General features: G+C 43.9%; 2 protein-coding genes across 13 annotated transcripts in view; one reads left to right on the forward strand and one right to left on the reverse strand.

Annotated features, from left to right (window-relative positions):
• LOC125500714 (odorant receptor 49b-like) overlaps window positions 1-18425 on the reverse strand; it is a 45222-nt gene that overhangs the window by 1088 nt on the left and 25709 nt on the right. For 3 of the 10 annotated variants that reach the window (XM_048654470.1, XM_048654473.1, XM_048654471.1), the window contains exons 2-5: window positions 12449-12537; window positions 2159-2398; window positions 1823-2091; window positions 1637-1747 (exon numbers count right to left, since the gene is read on the reverse strand). In XM_048654470.1, coding sequence (XP_048510427.1) covers window positions 1637-1747; window positions 1823-2091; window positions 2159-2398; window positions 12449-12537 — 709 coding nt within the window. Of the gene's footprint in view, window positions 1-1636; window positions 1748-1822; window positions 2092-2158; window positions 7321-12448; window positions 12538-16429; window positions 17612-18425 lie in introns of those variants that run through there. The other 7 variants (XM_048654472.1, XM_048654475.1, XM_048654467.1 and 4 more) reach the window with 7 other exon arrangements.
• Window positions 7523-18425, forward strand: part of LOC105688768 (receptor-type guanylate cyclase Gyc76C-like) — a 35102-nt gene continuing 24199 nt past the window's right edge. For 2 of the 3 annotated variants that reach the window (XM_012405302.4, XM_020853923.3), the window contains exons 1-2: window positions 7523-8256; window positions 14966-15088. The gene's annotated coding sequence lies outside the window, so the exon portion shown is untranslated. Of the gene's footprint in view, window positions 8257-12392; window positions 12416-14965; window positions 15089-18425 lie in introns of those variants that run through there. The other variant, XM_048654434.1, reaches the window with a different exon arrangement.

Raw genomic sequence — 18425 nt, forward strand, 5'->3', positions numbered from 1 at the left:
TTGGGTTTAATATGCTTTTCTTACGTATTTTGACCTCAGGAATCCGAATCTGAAAGAAAAATTAATCTATCTCTAAAATTGTCCGAGTTATCGCCGATTTTCAGCTTTTTGGGGTCGAAAATTAAAAATTGATTTTTTGGTCTATATTAATGTAATTTGAGCTCAGAAATCCGAATCCGAAAGAAAAATTGATCTATCTTCAAAATTGACCGAGTTATCGCCGAATTATCGCATTTTTTGGCATAAATTCGAGGATATCTCGAAGGGAAAAAATCGTAGCTCAATTTGGACAACGGATTCGTGTTCCTGAGGTCAAAATACATAAGAAAAGTGCCATACGATCAATTTTTTAAAATAAAAATTTTTGGTCAAAATTTGAGATTTTTCCAAGGGGTACCCCTTACGATTTTTTCAAATTTTGACCAAAAATTTTTATTTTTTAAAATTGATCGTATGGCACTTTTCTTATGTATTTTGACCTCAGGAACACGAATCCGTTGTCCAAATTGAGCTACGATTTTTTCCCTTCGAGATATCCTCAAATTTGTGCCGAAAAATGCGAAAAAATGAGGATAACTCAGTCATTTTTTAAGATGGATCAATTTTTCTTCCGGAATCGAATTCCTGATCTCAAATTACATTAATATAGACTAAAAAATGAATTTTTTATTTTTGACCCCGAAAAGCTGAAAATTGGCGATAACTCGGTCAATTTCAGAGATAGATCAATTTTTCTTCTAAATTCGGATTCCTGAGATCAAAATACGTAAGAAAAGCATATTAAACCCAATTAAAAGAATGATTTATTTTTCGCTCAAAAATCGAATTTTTTTTTGGTTTTTCAAGAGTAATCTCACATATAATCAGCTCAGGAATCTAAATCTGAAAGCCAAAATCGTCTACTCATGCAATCGATCGAGTAATCGTCAATTATTCGCTGTTGGGAGCAGAAAAATTATAAGACATATCGATTGGTTTTAGTCGTAGACCCTCTTTGATTCATCGCAATCCATGCATTGGTCAAAATATTCGAATTTTCTGGTCTACGAACGAACCCGAGTTTTGCTGGAGTCAGGTAGCCAGGAGCGAGGGGTCTTGTTGTGGGGCGTGACCTCTGCTCAGCCCCGAAGGTGACGTCTCACAACAAAGCGCTACGCTGCTGGCTACCTGACTCCAGCAAAGCTCGGGCTCCCCGACTCAACTTCAATTTTGAAGCAAAAGGAAAGCATGTCATTTTTTGATTTTATACGTAGGACAATGATTTACGAATTAAGAAACGAAGAAACTTATAAAACAAACTGGCAAATATTAAATCTTCAAAAACTTGAAACTTGGAAATATATGATTGAAAAATATTGATTGATTGAAAAATGGTATGATTATATTTATGATTACGATCATGCGCTATGAATGAGTATAATTTACGTATATGCTTTCTGGATTTTTTATGTCAGTAGACGTCAATTATCTGTCAGAGCAGAACGGCTGCGCGACAAAAATTGAATCTGTCAAAATCGTACTATAACAGAGCGCTTTTCGTCATTATAATCTGAATATCAAAAATCTCCTTCCTTGCATTTTTTGTTGGTACAAGATTTTTTCATTTATACAGAGGAATTTAGCGCAGATTAATTACCGAGCATTTTATACGATCCCCAAAGGTGCAGCATAGCCAAGTTTCGCATATCGCACCTGATATGTACATCATCGATCTGAAGAAGCTGGATGTATTCCCATGCAAAAAACTCTACGGACACGAACACTCGTTCAATTTTCCATCCGCTTATATCTCTTGGTGATATTAATGATAAGAATCACTCACGACAAACCCGTAAAATCCACAACCGGCGACGATTACACCAACGAACACGGATTGGAACAGCAGTGTCCAGTAAAAAACATCGTTGAGTTCCTCGATGAACCTGAGAATCACGGAAAAATAGTCGCGGGAACCAGCGATGCAGGGATTAAAAAATAAAATGACAAACTTGATGATCTCGTTGTGTTCGGCGACGGATTTTGCGACGCGTCGGCGAATAGATGAGAAATTCGTCGTCCTCGTCGAAAAATCGTCGACACGCTCGGGAGTATCTGAAAAATGTACATCGATTGAGCACCGGTGGGATTTCCATTATCTTTTCGATGTCCGAAGCGTCACCTTCGTTTCCAAATTGTTCATTTTCCAAGTCAGCAATTTTCTCAAACGCGTCACCGATGGATTCCAATCTGCTGGCAGCTTCGACGTACATTCCTACAATGAACAAGTCGATCGCGAACACCCCCAATACCGCTAACGACAGGGCGACTGTATTCCACGTATAAACCAACGCGTACTCGGCGACGGTATCCACCCCAAATAACCGCGAGCTAACGGTCGGTAGGTGAAATTCGTCCGGCTCTTCGAAATACAGTGGCAAGAGATACGAAACCGTTATGAGGAACCAAAAATAGGAGAACATTTTTATGTAGAAAAAAGTCTCTTTGTCATTTTTCGCGAGGCGGGCTCTTTCCGGATCACCGCCTTCTCGAAAACGTCGTTGTACAACCCCTACCCAGTATTCGATTCTGCGTCCGTTCCGTACGACGGTAATTTGCTTGATCATTATCAGAACGAGGGCGGTGAATATGACGCCGTGATCGGCGAGTACGTCAACGTCGTTCAGGTGATCGTATAAATCGAAGGCCGTGAGTACCGTCACCAGTCCGACGCAGGACATCACCGATATAAAGTAGCCGTTGTAAAATAAGTTGTAAATTTTTGAAGTGCGCCCTTCCGGCGACAAGGCGAAGAGCCCGGCGAAGCTCAGAAAGTAGAGGATATATTTCAGGGCCCTCAAATCGGACCGTGGAAACGCCGGCGGTAGCCACATTTCTCGATTCACCCTTTCGTCGCACTGAAACCACCCTGACGCGCGCCCTACAAAGCGAAGGCGAACTTCGCACCGCTGAAAATTTCGGCGCTGATATTTTCCCCTCCGTTGACGCGGTACTGCAATTATTTGCGAACGATCAAACGGTATTATTAAACGGTCTTTACCTTTGTCAAATCGAACCGAGGATATTAATTAGGGCATTGATAATATGTATTCTCTCTCGGAACTCGCTTCGCGCCAATTAATATTGCAGAGGTCACGACGATAGTCCAATTAATTCCGATCGCACGAACATCGTGGTACAGTAGAAAAATTAATATCGAGCCGAATTACGAATCGCCGAATCGTATCCGAGTTCGAATTGGGAATTGAAGCGACGAAAAGATGCGATTGATTTGTTTTTTTTTTCTTTTTTTTTGAACAGCGTTGGCACGTGAAAAAAAAAAAATTGTGACGCGGACACGTACGGCGATGGCGTTATAAAAATTGCGTATGTAAATGTACCACCTTGTGTAACACCAGCATTGAATGGGTACCATCTTATTTACGTTGAAGTGGTTGTCGGCCAACTTAGCGTGTCGCTATCATTCAATCTATCCTCGACAATTTGAGCAGCCTGATTCACGCAGCGATGCCGCTTAGTATATTTGACGTCACGGATCATTACGATCGTACATGTAACAAGTGTGTAATGATACCATTGTTTATACCAGGTTGCAACCGTGAGCCGGCCGAGGCGCCGAAATATTGCATATATATACATTTGCATCCTGTTTTACAAGCGCAATAAGCAGGCGACGATCGGTGAAAATGTATGTATATATGTACATACGTATATATTCGTTCGTCGCGCGGTGCGTTTCCAAAGCGCCACAGCTGGTTACGTCGTTCTGCGCCGTTACGGTCCGTCCGAGCTTTCGAGCTCGAAAGCTTTTACGCGGTGGCCGAAGAGAAGCGGAAATTCTTGGCTCTTGCATCATCCGGCAGTTGGTAATAACGTAGCTTCCTCTTTTACGGAGTGTTCGGGATTTTTTTCTCGACGGCAAACCGCCGATAAGCTCATCACCGGGAGAGCTTTTGTACTTTTTTACGATAAAACTTTCCGCCGAATCTAGAGGGTGATGAAAAAAAAATAAAGTACGTTTCACCTAGAGATGTCGATATCGCAGTAGCTCCTTTATCGTCTCGCGAACGCTGAGCGACGACGGATCGATTTTCCCTGTACCGTCGAACGAACGGAATCTGTACTTACACAATTTATTTTGAAAGACGATTCGTACGCACGTACACCAGACGTACGTTTACTCAGACGTCATCGTTCCGAGATAAGAACGACGAGATCGACGTGACGATGCGATAATCGCGACTTTTCTTGACAATTTTTTTTTTTTTTTTTTTCTCTCCGGTCGAAGGAAGAGTCGGAGATCGATTCAAACTCCGCAATCCAATGTCTGTATCGCGGAGGGTCCGGAGGATAGAGAAAATTTTCACCGACTCCAATCATCTCGTTGGGAAAACGAAGGCAAATATTTTCGGGCGAGCTCCGCGCGGAGTCGTTTATTTAGGACCGATGTAGATACCCGTGTCTATAGATCAGATACCGAAAGGGTACCCTTGTATCGTACCAAAGTTGAGTTTATTCGGTAAATTGTACTATTACACGAAGCTGCTGGTGTCGCTGCCGTTGCCTGTGGTACTAGCTGACTTTGTGGTGTCGTGAATCTATACGTTGCCAAGTTATAAGTTATAACCAGTTTTCAGGTCGCCGGGGAGTTCGTGGTTGCCATAGTTTGCGGTTGTAATGAGCATATCGAGTGAGCAAACCGCTGGTTCGACCGTGCCTCGCGATACGACCGACTCCGATCCAAAGGATTTTTTCTCGATAATTGCCAATTTTCAATCGCCTATTGACGAATCGTCGCGATTCGACGACAGAGACGTATTCTCGACAGGGGCAGACGATCAGCTTTTCCCGGATCGCTGTACGCTTCTTCGATCGATTCGCGATTATTTCAGACGCCCGAGCTCAACCGCGTAAAGTAAAGCGTTCGAAATGAAGTTTAGTGAAGTACGAGAGAGCGAGAGCTGATGCTGGCGATGCTGTTATATGAAAGTACGAGTTTAAGCCTCGCGACAAGCGTGTTGACATTGCAGATAAGATAGCAGCTATTGGCGACCAATCCCTGCGTAGCTGGTCCTCTCGTACGTCACTGTTGCTAACTGTCCTTATGTACCATATACATATATAATACACGCTACAAAAACGGATTGCATGTTTACAATAGCCAACGAGTCTAGCGCGGGCCATACGTGAAATTAACACGTCGAACACCGACAGAGCGAGACGATGATTCGTCGTTCGAGATTTTTCACTCCGCTACCTATGTCGCGTCGCGACGATCCGGAATTTCGAAATAATCGGCGGCGCACGTGTGTCGTTTCGCAATCGCGTCAATATAACCCGAGCCCGATTCGCCACGCGCACGTTTCCGTACGAAAAAAGGGGTGAAAAGTTCCGTGCGTCGAAAAACGAGAGAAAAAATGTTTCCCACCTCGCGCTTATCAATATCCCAACATCCGCGCCGTTCACCTACCGTATCTTTATCCGCGCCCGTTGCGCGCGTGGGAACGACCGACGGGATTTATCGAAAAAATCCGAACAAACAAGAGCGAATTAGCGTTAATAATTACCTGCTGCTACCTGCCGCGCGACCCGAGATTATTACATTATGAACTAGCTCGTCGCGTCCGCATTAACTATTAATAATTACTAATTAGAGAGACAGAGACGTCCGACGATCGTTGGGGTACGCGCGTTTGTAACGGCGGTATAAATTCGGTAGCACCGCGGCGAGCGAGGTTGTAATAAATTAATCAGGTGGGAAATTCGGCCCTGTTCCAGGATCAAGGATGAACTGGACACCTGTTAACGCTGACTCCAATTTCGCGGTGGATTAAGCGCCACAAATCCGTGGAAAATATCGGTGGGCGTGATTCGTCGTTACGCGTAGTCTCGCGTCGCGTCTTTTGCACGCATACGGCGGCGGCGGCTTACGAATAACGAACGAACGATCGTTTTCGACGAGTTCCACTCGTACGTCGTCCCGCACAACGCGTCAATTAGCCACGTTCATTTTTCGTCGAAGGGGGAAAAAACCACATGAAATCGAGTAAAATTACCGCGTTCGTACGCCGAGCTGTTGCTTTTACAATTTTACTATAATACCGGCGCTGTTATAAACTGCGTTGTTGATTACTCAAGTGGAAACGTACGGGCGACCGTTAAAAATTATCTGAACGACGAGGCAAATTACTTCACCGGCTAATGCACTTCCTTGTCTCATATATACGTGTGACTTAAATACACGCTGCAGGGCGTTAATGCAACTCAAATATTTTTCGTCGTTAACGTTATTTTATCTATATTCCGATTCAGGATCCCATCGACAGCCGCCGCATCAGAGGTATCTCTTCCGAAGAAGTACGTACGTCATTTTTTTCAACATTCACCGCGTCTTGTCAATCCGTAATTACAGTAGCAATCGCGATTCGAGGTAGGGTTCTAACATTCGAGACACGTTCGAGTTTTCGTTGTAGATTTTTGTTTCTCGGTCTATAATACGTTTGCGTATAATCGGGTTTTCATCAAGGGTTGGTTTTCTCGTCTCGCGAACGTCTGACAACACGCAGAATTTCTTTTTTCCATCCGGTTCACACATCGCCCCCTAAACGAGGAGCGATGGGTGCAATCTTACTCCCGAAGAATTATTCATCGAGCTTTCGGATCCCCTCGTGAGCCAAGGTATGCGCCCACGCACCTATAGGTATACAAGCAATCTTTTGGATCTGGAAAGTATCTGAGTGGGTACTCGCACCGATAGATCGCATCATCATCATCATCATCATCATTGGGGTTTCGATGCATTAGTATCGCCATTATCATCACAGCAGCGAAATGAGATCTGATAATTCGAGAAGATTGTGGTCTCGTGTTTTCGGGATTTTCGGTACATTAATTTCGGCTAGTTTTCGAGGACTTTCGAGGATTTCTTCGTTGCGTTCGATATCGCGAATAGCGATACCAGACGTCGTGTTCCGCGGAGCTTATAATAAAAGAGCGTGTAAAAGAGAGCGTCGCTCGTTTGTACGCGCGAGAGAGTTCCGCGAGCAAACGTCATGCATAGCACAACTCGTACAAGAGAGTACTTCGCACATGAATACATGTGGAACATAAATGCATATAAATAAATCACACAAATGCATCAGGTATGCAGATATTGGAGACGCATGAATACAGCGTTTCGTGTACGTACGGTAAGCGGAATCGAAGTACGGAGTGTACGGAGTGTACGGTGGTGGGAGGTAGTCCGAGTTCTCTAGGGGAGGAGGAGGATTAACGCGGGTGTAGCGGAGCGACGCGGGATGAAGAGGAAGGGGAGGAGGAGGAGGAGGAGGAGGAGGAGGAGGAGGATGAAGATGATGTGGAGTAGGAAGAGGAGGAGAAACAACCGATAGAAAGTGGCGGGACAAGTTAGGGTCCCTCGCGTGCTGCCCACTTGTAGCAGAACCGTCGACTAAACTTCCTTGAAATCATGTGTTTCTTCAGTATGCTGCCACCTCTGGTAACGGTCGGTTGTGGGTATAAAAATACATCGCAATTGGTAGATAACGATTCGACAAACAGATAAAATAAAAAATTCAATTTTAAAAATCGAGAGGCATTTTTTGAAGCCACCACCTAATCGTCCTACAATTTCACGCACTCTCCGAGCGGTTGGTTCCGTTCCTCGAAGAATTCGATTTTAATCTCGCCACAAAAACCGGAAATAATTCGGTCGGAAATTTGTGGTATTTTTCACGGTTCGATTCGTCCACTACGTGTGCCTGATTTCCGCTAAAAAAAAAAAAAAAGTGACGATTCCAGTGGCCCTAAGATTTTTCCCACATCGTATGTGACTCACCGCGCGCTTCTCCTTCTTCTTTTCGTCTTCGTCGTCCACATCTTCGGCGCGTAACTCTTCGGCGGGCGACTCTTCGTTTGAGTTCCCGTACGCGGTTCTTGCGGTTATTCTTAACAATTATTATGTGAAGTGCGTAAAAACTGAACAATCAATCGATCGATCGACAATCTCATCCACGATACAATTTCCTTCGTTTTTTTCTTCGTCGTTCGAAAATCTGCACGGATTTCCGATCGTCACACGATTCTTCGTTGGTTGCGGGAAGAAGCCATCAGACCAATAGTTCGTCACGATCATTGGAACATTCATTTTTCGAAATAAATCGACGAATGTGAAAAATCGTAGTCGCGATGTGTTAACTACATGTCCATACCTCACACACTGGATAAGATTACCATGCTGGATATATCCGCGTGCAACAGGTAAACGAATATACCTTCGAGTTATTCAAATTTTGGTAGGTATTTTTTTTCCATTTTTTTTTTTCAATTTCTCATCCATTTGTTCAATCATTTTTTTTTTCAATTTTGCGCTCTTCGATTATCGTCGCAGCAATGGCCGCCTTTTTTTTTTCAAATCTCTTCGCTTCTGATGACCGTCCGAAGAACTGATCGAGTTTAAGATTAATTAGCAGAGAGCTGATCTACGTGCGAAGAATGAATTTTCGACTCTTCGAAAAAGCGAAACTTTTAACTGCATTTCCAGTGAGTTCGATGCGTCCGCGATACCAGCGTGTAAAATATAACGCGTCGACGATGCCTCCTTCGACTCGGGATCATGTTGTTCGCTTCGTTTCGTTGTTGGTGTAGAGGTGACGTATTTATAGCGCGAGTAAACAAGAAACGTCGTCGTTGGTAATTCTTCGCCACCGATATACATACATTTCGATATATTTCTCACGAATGTACAGCGTGTACGCCGCGGTCGACATTCACGCGTCCACGTATCGACATTTTTCTACATACTTCTTCCTTTTTCTTTCCAAATGGTAATGGCTTTGAATAGCTTTTTCTCACATACTTAAGCGCCGTCAGCGACGATCTCTGTCGCATATTCAATCCGTGCGATAAAAATTTTTTTTCCAAAAACGTTCAAGCCGCTCGATCTCCGGTCTTATATATACGGCTCTTATTGTGCGCTGTACGAATCTTCGGTAGTGACGTGCGGTCCGCTGCACCAGCAATCTCCTCTGTATCTACTGTGTGCATAAATGTCGCTATGCATACCCCGTGTCCGGAATCCCATCGAACTCGCGCGTTCGAAACTCGATTGGAACGACGCGTATGAAATGATGAAAATTGCTTGAAAAAAAATCGTCAATCAACGAAGGGAACCATCGACTCTGGTTTGTCTTCTCCGGAGTACCGATAACCCGGGATTTCTTACGTTTTACGTCTTGGAAACGAGACGAAGCGACAGGCGATGTATGCGAACAGTGTACAAACACGTATCGTTCCAGAGGGAAACGAGACTACAAAAGCGACGTACGTACGTTATCGGTCTCGTCGTTGTTCGAGTTGGTTTAGAGCTTCTTTCTCTCGCCTCGAGTTGCGTGATACGTTTCGCTCAGAGTTTCATTAGTATCTAAAGGAGTTACCGAGATTTTCTACATCCCTACGTAAGGTGGGCGCGTTAGAAAATGAAAGATCTGTGCGTGCGGACGGGCGATCGGGATCGCCGAGCGTGGTACCCGGTGGTCTCGAGGTAATAAAATCTCGTCGATCTGAAAAAAAAAAAAAAAAAGAAAAAAAAACTAAGAAGAAGTAGAACCGAGAGAAGAGTAAGAAAAGTTGCGGTGCGTCCGGGGTTTTTTACCCTTTCATTATCATCCTGGACACGCGGGGCAACGTCGGCGTCACTCACCGTTCCTCACTCCCACTGCAGGAAGGAATGGAATAGTACGGGGAGTCGGTGGATATTCGTCGAATGCGTCCACGGCGCGGGCTGCATCGCGGGTTCCCGCTCGTTCTCTCTCTCTCTCTCTCTGTGGTATATCGCAAACAATGAGCTATCAGAGCGACGACTGACCACCGCCGCCGTCCTGCACTGTTATTCTCCTACGTGCGTTAGGAGGTTGACTGTCGTCGTCGCCCGTTGCCATTGCCGCTGTTAGAGGAGAAGTTTAAGTGCAAGTATAAAGTGTAAGTGTAAGTGCATCGCCGCTCGAACACGTCGGGGTTCATCGCTGGCTGCACTCTACTCCACTTCACTCCACTCTCCACACTCAACACTCGACACTCCGTATGCACACTCGACATACAACGGGGCCAAAGTGCTGCCAGTATGTCTGCTGCTACTCTACGGTGCTACGTCGAACGCGTTCGTGTTTCAGTTTTAATAAATATATATATAGCGGTTGGTACGGAGCCACGGTGTGGGTAACGTTCGTGAGATCTTTGCATGGGTATATCGGTTGCACACGTTTCACTCCGTACGTATGTATGTAACGATGACGACGACGACGACGACGACGACGACGAGGAGGAGCGACGAATGCGACGTCGTGAGGCGGTGTACCCGGGCTGGGTTGTTCACGGGGAGAAGCCGACGCAACAGCTTCAAAGTGAACTAAACCTACCGGTCCTACTGCCTACCGCGTTTTACCGCTTCGAAACCAACACTGGCTCAAAACACGAGATACACCAATACTTATCTCTCTCTCTCTCTCTCTCTCTCTCTCTGTATCCCTCGTACCTCTTACCACCGTGTGTGTATGTATGTATATATGATATGCACTCGTGTGTACGCGTACGCGCGGTATATATCCTATCTTCGTATTCCACCGCACCTTTACCAACGTATTTCTCTATAAATAAACGCGAGGTCTTATACACACGAGAGATTCCAGTTGAGAAAAACGAATGAGAAAAAGTAAAAGAAGAAGAATAAAGAAAAAAGAGAAAATGAAAAAAAATGAAAAATAAAAAAAAAAAATACGCGGTAGAAAGAGAATGAGAGACCCCTGCAGCATCCACATCGTATATCCCTATGACCCTATCCCACTGTTGGTTCCTCCACCGTGTGTATTATAAATATACTCCCAAGGAGATCCAAAGACCCGACCCCCCCTGTGTCTCCCCCCCCCCCCCCCCCTACGCCGATCCCTATAGAAAGACCATGCAACTCGCGCGAGGTGGACGAGAATCAGAATGAGAATCAGAATGGGAATGAGAATGAGAATGGACGATATATATATACACGTACGTACGTACACATGCCGTACGTACGTTACCTACGTTTCTATACGCTCGCGTATTGTGGAGGAATACTTTTCATTTACAGCTAGCAGTATACACACCTTTGCTATGTAGGTGACGTTGAACTTCCGCCTCATAGTCTATATAAGTACAGGGCATTCAGCTCTCACCTATACTCGATGGCAGGGCAGGTGGGATAACGTGTTATCCTTCTTTTTTCTCGAACGACGTTTCCTATCGGTGCGTCGTTTCCAACGTCGAAAAAAAATTTCCGACCCCCGCGATCATCGTACGCTTGACGAGAGAAATGGAAGAAAGAAAAAAAAAAACGGACGGACGGAAAGAGAGCGAAAAAATTCAATCGACATCATACGCGATTATCAGCGGCAATCGTACGATACGATTTGAATATTCATCGCACACCACATACCTACATCGATTCACACCTATGTCTGGTGTAGCTACTAAAAATAAACGCTGTATAATGACGAATTTTTTTTCTGTTTTTTTTCTGTTTTCTTTTTTTGTCGTCGTATCGATTTATTTTCAGACATCGGTTAATAATATTTGATTTTATACGTGGCCGCGACTCCTGTAGCCAAAGAAACACGTACGGGGTGTACATGTGTACAGCAGCAGTTTATCGATCTCGCGTATCTGCGTCGATTTCGAAAGGTGTACGATATTATCGTAGTCACGGCATACCGGTGTCCAATTTTCTCTCCGCTCATCTTCGTACTATTTATACACGAAGTTAAACGAGTCTTCAAAGTGGGCAGGGAACATCGGCGATACTCCGCGATAGCGTAATAAAATAACGCATAACAACACTAGGCGCGCGGACATCCGGTGAGTAATGGAAAGATAGAAAAATAGTAAGGAGAGAAGAAAAAAAAAAAAAAAAAAGGAACATAAGGCCACTAATCGTCAGACCGTGACTTCCGTCAACGACGTTGGTTCGATATAACTATATATGAATAAAAGTAAGTAGGTACGGTGGATCGAAGACCCGCTAACCGAGATCCCAGACCTCATCGTCACCCTAAAACCTCCGGCTTCCTTCGCGCTAATGATGGGAGCCCGCAATTATTCTCCGTTTTACGTACGCACTGCACATCACCGTCAACTACATCCGATTATGGTCTGGTTATTTAATCGTCGTCGAACCGCAGTCTGTAAATTCTAATAATACAGCAATAATAACGTTAATCGTACGGATGGCGATAAGGCGAATAAAAAGAGAAAAAAAAAAAAACCAATTCGCGGTTCAACGGGGCGATTATAGACGACGGATTAAAACAATCGGTAAAATTGGCTATAAACGAGGCCTATAAGCGATTAAACCACGTAACGACCCGACCGGCATACCTCGTCACGTGGATTCGTACGTATATATTTATTTTACAACTTTACTCACCAAATTTTCCACCGATAGTCATTATGTAAGACGAAGCGGTAGAAATATCGACGATGTTCCTCTCATTGCACCACCTCGTGCAATGCCGTCTGTAACGAGAAAATGACGAGAAAAACTTTGAAAAAAATATCATCGAAGAAAAGTAATCGAAATTCGTGTAACCTTGGTTATCTATGGTTATAATTGCGCGTGGTTTTTAGTTGACTATTACTCTCAGGAAATGAGCCACTCCCCTTCCGCCGTCTAGTCGCAAGGAAAAGAAATGAGTTGTGCATATAAGTGTAATGCTTATACACGATACCCGGGAACACAGTCATTCGATATGTTTAACAGGTGCAAACATTATACATATTATATACGTACGCGTGTACATATAACATCGTGGGTACGTACACGCGTACATTATCGAGAGTACGTGTTACAGTTCGTTGCTCGCTAAAATATATCTATCTATTTTACGTACGAATAACACACGTTCTTCTTTAGGCGCAGGAAAAATTATCGAATGAGTTTTAAAGGACTCCGGCGAAAGGTTGTAAATTTGGAGAAAAAAAATTTGTATAAATTCGGACGATATATCGGTCCTGTACCCGATCCAAGGTAGATTTAAAGTTTGAACGCGATCGGAATCGCGGTTGACGAAACTACGAAAGTTTATACAGTCGCACCTGACGTGGTGTTACCTTATTGCACATTGATAAACAATCTATACCAAGGTTGAAAAGTGTAATATTAAACCATTGGTATACGCGGGCGTATTAGACGCGTGCGTACACAGCATTATGCAGGTGAATATGAATGTGTCTATACGCCGCATACCTATCCCACATGCATACAGAGAATTCTATCTATCTGATATAAAATAACGCTCGAGTGTCGCTGCAGATCGGATGCTGGTAAAGCGATTAGCGGGCGCAGTTGCAGCTGCAGGTCAACGCGAATCGTAGTTTCGCGTTGCCCGTATCTACGACGACGTGGGTCCCGAACTTCCATAATTTTCGTTATAATCAAATTACGGTGGCAATCCATCCTGCGGCTTCGTTCCGTACGACGGCGAGCGCAGAGTTTGATCGATGAAAATTTACGGAAATTTAATTGCGAAGGCGGGTCGATTGAAAATCGTTTTCGAAGACGATGAAAATTACACCATTGACGCCCATCGAATAAAAAGTCACTCAACAAACGGATGGTATTTTTTTCTTCTGCCGAAGATTTAAAACAAACTTTTTGGGTCACGAATTTGTAAAAGTCGAGTTTATTTTACGTCTTGAAAAATGGAAAAATAAAGAAAATAGTTCGGAGAGAATTTTTCGGCCTATAAACATCGATAAATTGATCATCGAGTTTATTTTTCCAACGAAACGGCTGCCGGTCTCAGATCGATTCGTTGGACGTAAAATACGTCTAGGTATGCGGTGTAACAATTTGTTGAAGAAGTGATATATTTAGCAAATTGCCGTCCACTAATCGATCGGAATCGGTATATTTATCGTTCGATGATCGCGCGTGATCGTAAAAAAAAAAAAAGAAAAAAACCAACTACACAACAAACCTCTTGATCTTCGCGACTGTTGTTGGATCTCGTCGCTCTTTTATTGCACGTAGCGCGAGTACGAGAACGAGAATTTTATTGGCGGTCAATAAAACTTTGGATGTCATAACCGAGGTCATAAAATGACCACGTATACGCGAACGATGGGCGATGATAAGAATCCGGGCGTGTGACATTCGGGGGTCTACGTTGATCCGATATACTTTCTCCGTAAATCGGGACTGTGGGCGTAACTACGACGCGATAACCGAATAACGAGTGCCCCAGAAAATCGGAAGTCAAGTGCGAAGCGACGACGACGAGTCGATGCGATGTGTAGGTTCAATAAATCATCGGTAGTAGCGCGAACGCACGATCGGTTAAGTTTCAATTGTTGCGGGTCAGAGACCCGATCACCGGGTTAAACGGAGGAGGCTCGATCAGACGTTAATTTATCACAATCGCATTATTATACCTACGGCAACATTTGTTTCGTATAATAGGTATGGCATGCGTGCATCACGTTGTACGCGAGTCGGCGAGCACACACAACAACGATTATATATAATCGCTAAATAATTGTGGTGATTGTGAAAGTCACCGCGTATGTGTTAAACGTTGTATCGTCGATGCAGTCTGCTGCCGCTGCCGCTGCAGTTGTGATTTTCATATTGTTCGCAGCGTGATGTTTGCTTGCGTTTAAGATCGCTCAATTACCTATAAACTGGCGAGTTTAAGATCCCAGATAATACAGACATCGCGCTGCGCGAACAATTAAACAAAAGCTTATTTTATCCGCGTTGCGATCGCGAGGCGTTACAATCGTCGCTAGACTTGAGATGAGTTGGCCGGGAAAATAAACGTGTGACCCCGCACGTGGAAAACGAACGATGATTCTATCCTTCGGATATAAGTTAAAACAATTCATCTTCTCTTGGGTCGATTAATCGTCGTTACTTTATTTTCTTTCTTACTTCAAATTTCAGGTGCTGGTTAGACGTTCGCGCTCCGGTGGCGAAGAAGAGTCCTGTTTGGCATCGACATGCTCGCAAAGTAGCACGCCAAGTTCGATATTCTTCCTGCTGAGGCTGTCCTGCCATGTTGTGCAGGTAATTGAAATCATCAACAAAATAATAACGAACGCTTTTGCTTTATGGAAAACCAATCGACTCGAAATTTCTTACCAGATAGGAGCCTTGTCTGACTCGAAATGTTCACCGAACGACGAACTGAAATTTCAATTGAAACGCTACCCTGGCTCGCGACACGATATCTCTTTAGTCGATGATAGCTGCCCATCTGGTTTCCAATTTTCGAGTTTGAATCAGTCGATCGAACCGTTTGGGAAGGGCTGTGAAAATTTTTGGTGCATTTTGCTAAATTCTGTCGAGTATACGAGTCGATCCTTGACGTATCGAGCGTCCGCGTACAGATGGAAGAGATGTTTCGATGAAAGTAATAGAGCGCGGTCAAAGCTACCGTAGCAGCTGATACCCGAGACACCAGCACTACGTATAAAATAAATCGTGTTGCATTATTATTGCGATATATTCAGAAGTAGCGAGCGGCGGCGGTGCGGCAGTGAACGCGGGGAAGATATACGTATTATAAATACGCGTTATCGTTCCCGGGCTATTTTAATTTACCTTATCATCACGTATATATACATATAAACGTATATAACTTGCGCGTTCCGTCGTCAGAAAACATCATCGTATAACACGTATCTGCGTAGCGCCTCTCGCCTATCCGTTGTACGGTCGCGGGAATATATCGATTTTCTCACCGCGACTTCCGATCTTTCGGGAATCGCTCGATGGAACGCTCGTTGATCCCTCGGGGGCCCGTGAGAAGAACTCACTCGATCTCGTTGTTTTTTTTTTTGCTTACTTCGGGCTATCGATTCCGCCGATTCCGAATCGAATTCGCTCGCGTTGCACTTTTTACACGCGCGGTCAATCCCCGAGGTCGCATAAGCCGAAATCCGATTAACTTCGTGACCTGCGTTACTTCCTCGGTCCCCCTTCCCCCCCACCCCCCTCGTAATGTACGCATATCTACGTACGTACGTATCGCGCGTACATAGGAAGGACGGGGTCGATGCACGTGGGTCAGGTTCGATGATCTAAATCGTATAAAACTGAACACCGGTGTCAGACGATCTCGATGCGCGTGATCCCACCGGATCCGCAACACTCGCGAATACGTTATAAATAAATTCGTATCCGAAGTGCAGCTTGCAGCGGCACGTACACGTATACATATACGTATGTGTGTACCACACGTATACGTACGTCGAACGCACGCATCTACTTTGAAATAAGTGTGTCAATTGTCGACAAAGTTGATCAATTAAGCGGCGTGCTCGCTCTCCTATTTATTTCAATTACTTCAAACGGTTGGATTTTTTCCTTTTTCCTTTTTTTTTTCTACATACTAATTATACTTACTTTCCTGCCGTTAAAAACTTGTGTGCGCGCTTCATACGTCACGCGTATCGTACAACGCGTACGAACATCAATCGTGAACTTCGCGGGATTGATCGAGGCGATGATTTTGATCGAGGATTGATGATTTTGGCCAAGCTCCAACTAATATACGTGAGCCGAAGTGTGTAACAACACATTCGTATCATGTGCGGATGTCTTACGTTGACTTTATGCAGCTCATAAAGCGCATAAAGTCAGAGATACGGCTGAGCAATGAATCAAAAATCGAGGATCTGAGGTACGGTCTATTTTGCAACATCAAATAACGCGATAGAGTTTACATCCTCCGCGATACTCGAGTCGTACAGAAATTGACCAGCGATTCGTCGACGGTTTATCGTTTCTACCGAATGCAAACGGATCCAACCGTCATTTATCGCATAACAGTCGACCGCCTAATATTTTATCGGGCTTTCGAAATTCGTTTGAAAAAAACGAACGAGGGGTGAAATTTTTTTTTTTTACCGTCTTCCTTCCTCGTTTCTTCCATAAAAAAATGACTTGGAAAAATTATACGCCGTTGAAGTTAAAACGTATACACGGCTATTTTAGTAACAATGAATATTATTAGGAGTTAAATTGTCTTCGTGCCAATTGAAAAGGTTAACTCGGATCAACTTCGGGCAGCTTAGATTATAAACCAGCCGAGAATTAGCTACGCGTAATACCGCGTTAACGATTGGCGCTCGGTATTACGTATATGTAACGCGTGTTATATCAGTTTTAATTACATACACGGAGCGTTGCACAATTTTCACGCGAATCGAAAAAATTATTTCTACCAAAAAATCGCGACGTTCGCAATTCCAGATGTCCATCGCCGGAGCGAGGGTATCGTCTCGCGCGCGTACGAGTGAGATAACAGCTCCAACAGGTACTAGTTTTGCAAAGAAAATCTAAACGCTCGCGCGGGTTCTCTGGCAACGATTTATGCATCCTTAGGTAATAACCGTGGTACATCGTGATGCGGTACGCGTACGCTCGGATGGCACCGGCCACCGGAGATAGTTTACCAATGCGGGGGGATGCAGTGTAGATATTTTACACGCACGTATAAGAATTTCAATGTGGAACGTATATACCGCGTGTGTACGATGGAAAGGTGTACAGAAGCAGCCCTGCGGTGTACGTTAACGTCGATGCAACGGTATGTATTAATACGTGCCGTGGATGCACCAATAACACACGCGTATAAGCGCGTATAGGTGTACACCGTTCGCCAAGGTGTTGGAAACTTAGTAAATAATAAAAATGTCAAGTTCGTTGACGCGTACGATGAAGAAGAAGCTTCCATCAGGGCCGCGTGTATACGTCAGACACTTCGATGCGAGATACTTTTGAAAAGTTGGTTATCAATCTACGCGTTTATATATATATATATATCGTGAGCGGGTAGTTCGAAACTTGATAATAAAAAAAAAAAAATATAATGGAGAAAAATAATTTTAATGATAAATTTTGTTATTTCATCGCGCGATCTGCACTTGCGTGTATGCGACTATGATGTAGACAAATATACGTACGAATACGTACGTACGTATATATATGTGGGTTACGCGTGTATCATCTTGTGCACACATATATGTATATACCTACGTCGAAAGATATTAATTTTCGAGGTTTTCTTACAACGACCCTCTCTCTATTACCACCGAAAATAATTCACGTCTTTTTTTTTTCTACAACCACACGTAAGCCTGCGTCAATTAATGCCAATGGCAGAAATGTGTTAACTGGTAGTATTAATACGGTGCGAGGTTCTAAGCGAACCACTGTAAACTTTGAGGTAAAATTTCAAAGCAAAGATCGTTACGACTGCCACGAAACATAGATGGAAAACCTACCGGCAGATTCTTGATTTTTGAACCAGCTCCCCGAAAAATGAGGCCGAAATTTCTCGAATTTCGGGCGCCTTCTATTTGGTATTAAACTTACGATCGTCTGTATAACAGCAATA

The sequence above is a fragment of the Athalia rosae genome, chromosome 4 (genome assembly GCF_917208135.1).
Source record: "Athalia rosae chromosome 4, iyAthRosa1.1, whole genome shotgun sequence".
Classification (NCBI taxonomy): domain Eukaryota; kingdom Metazoa; phylum Arthropoda; class Insecta; order Hymenoptera; family Athaliidae; genus Athalia; species Athalia rosae.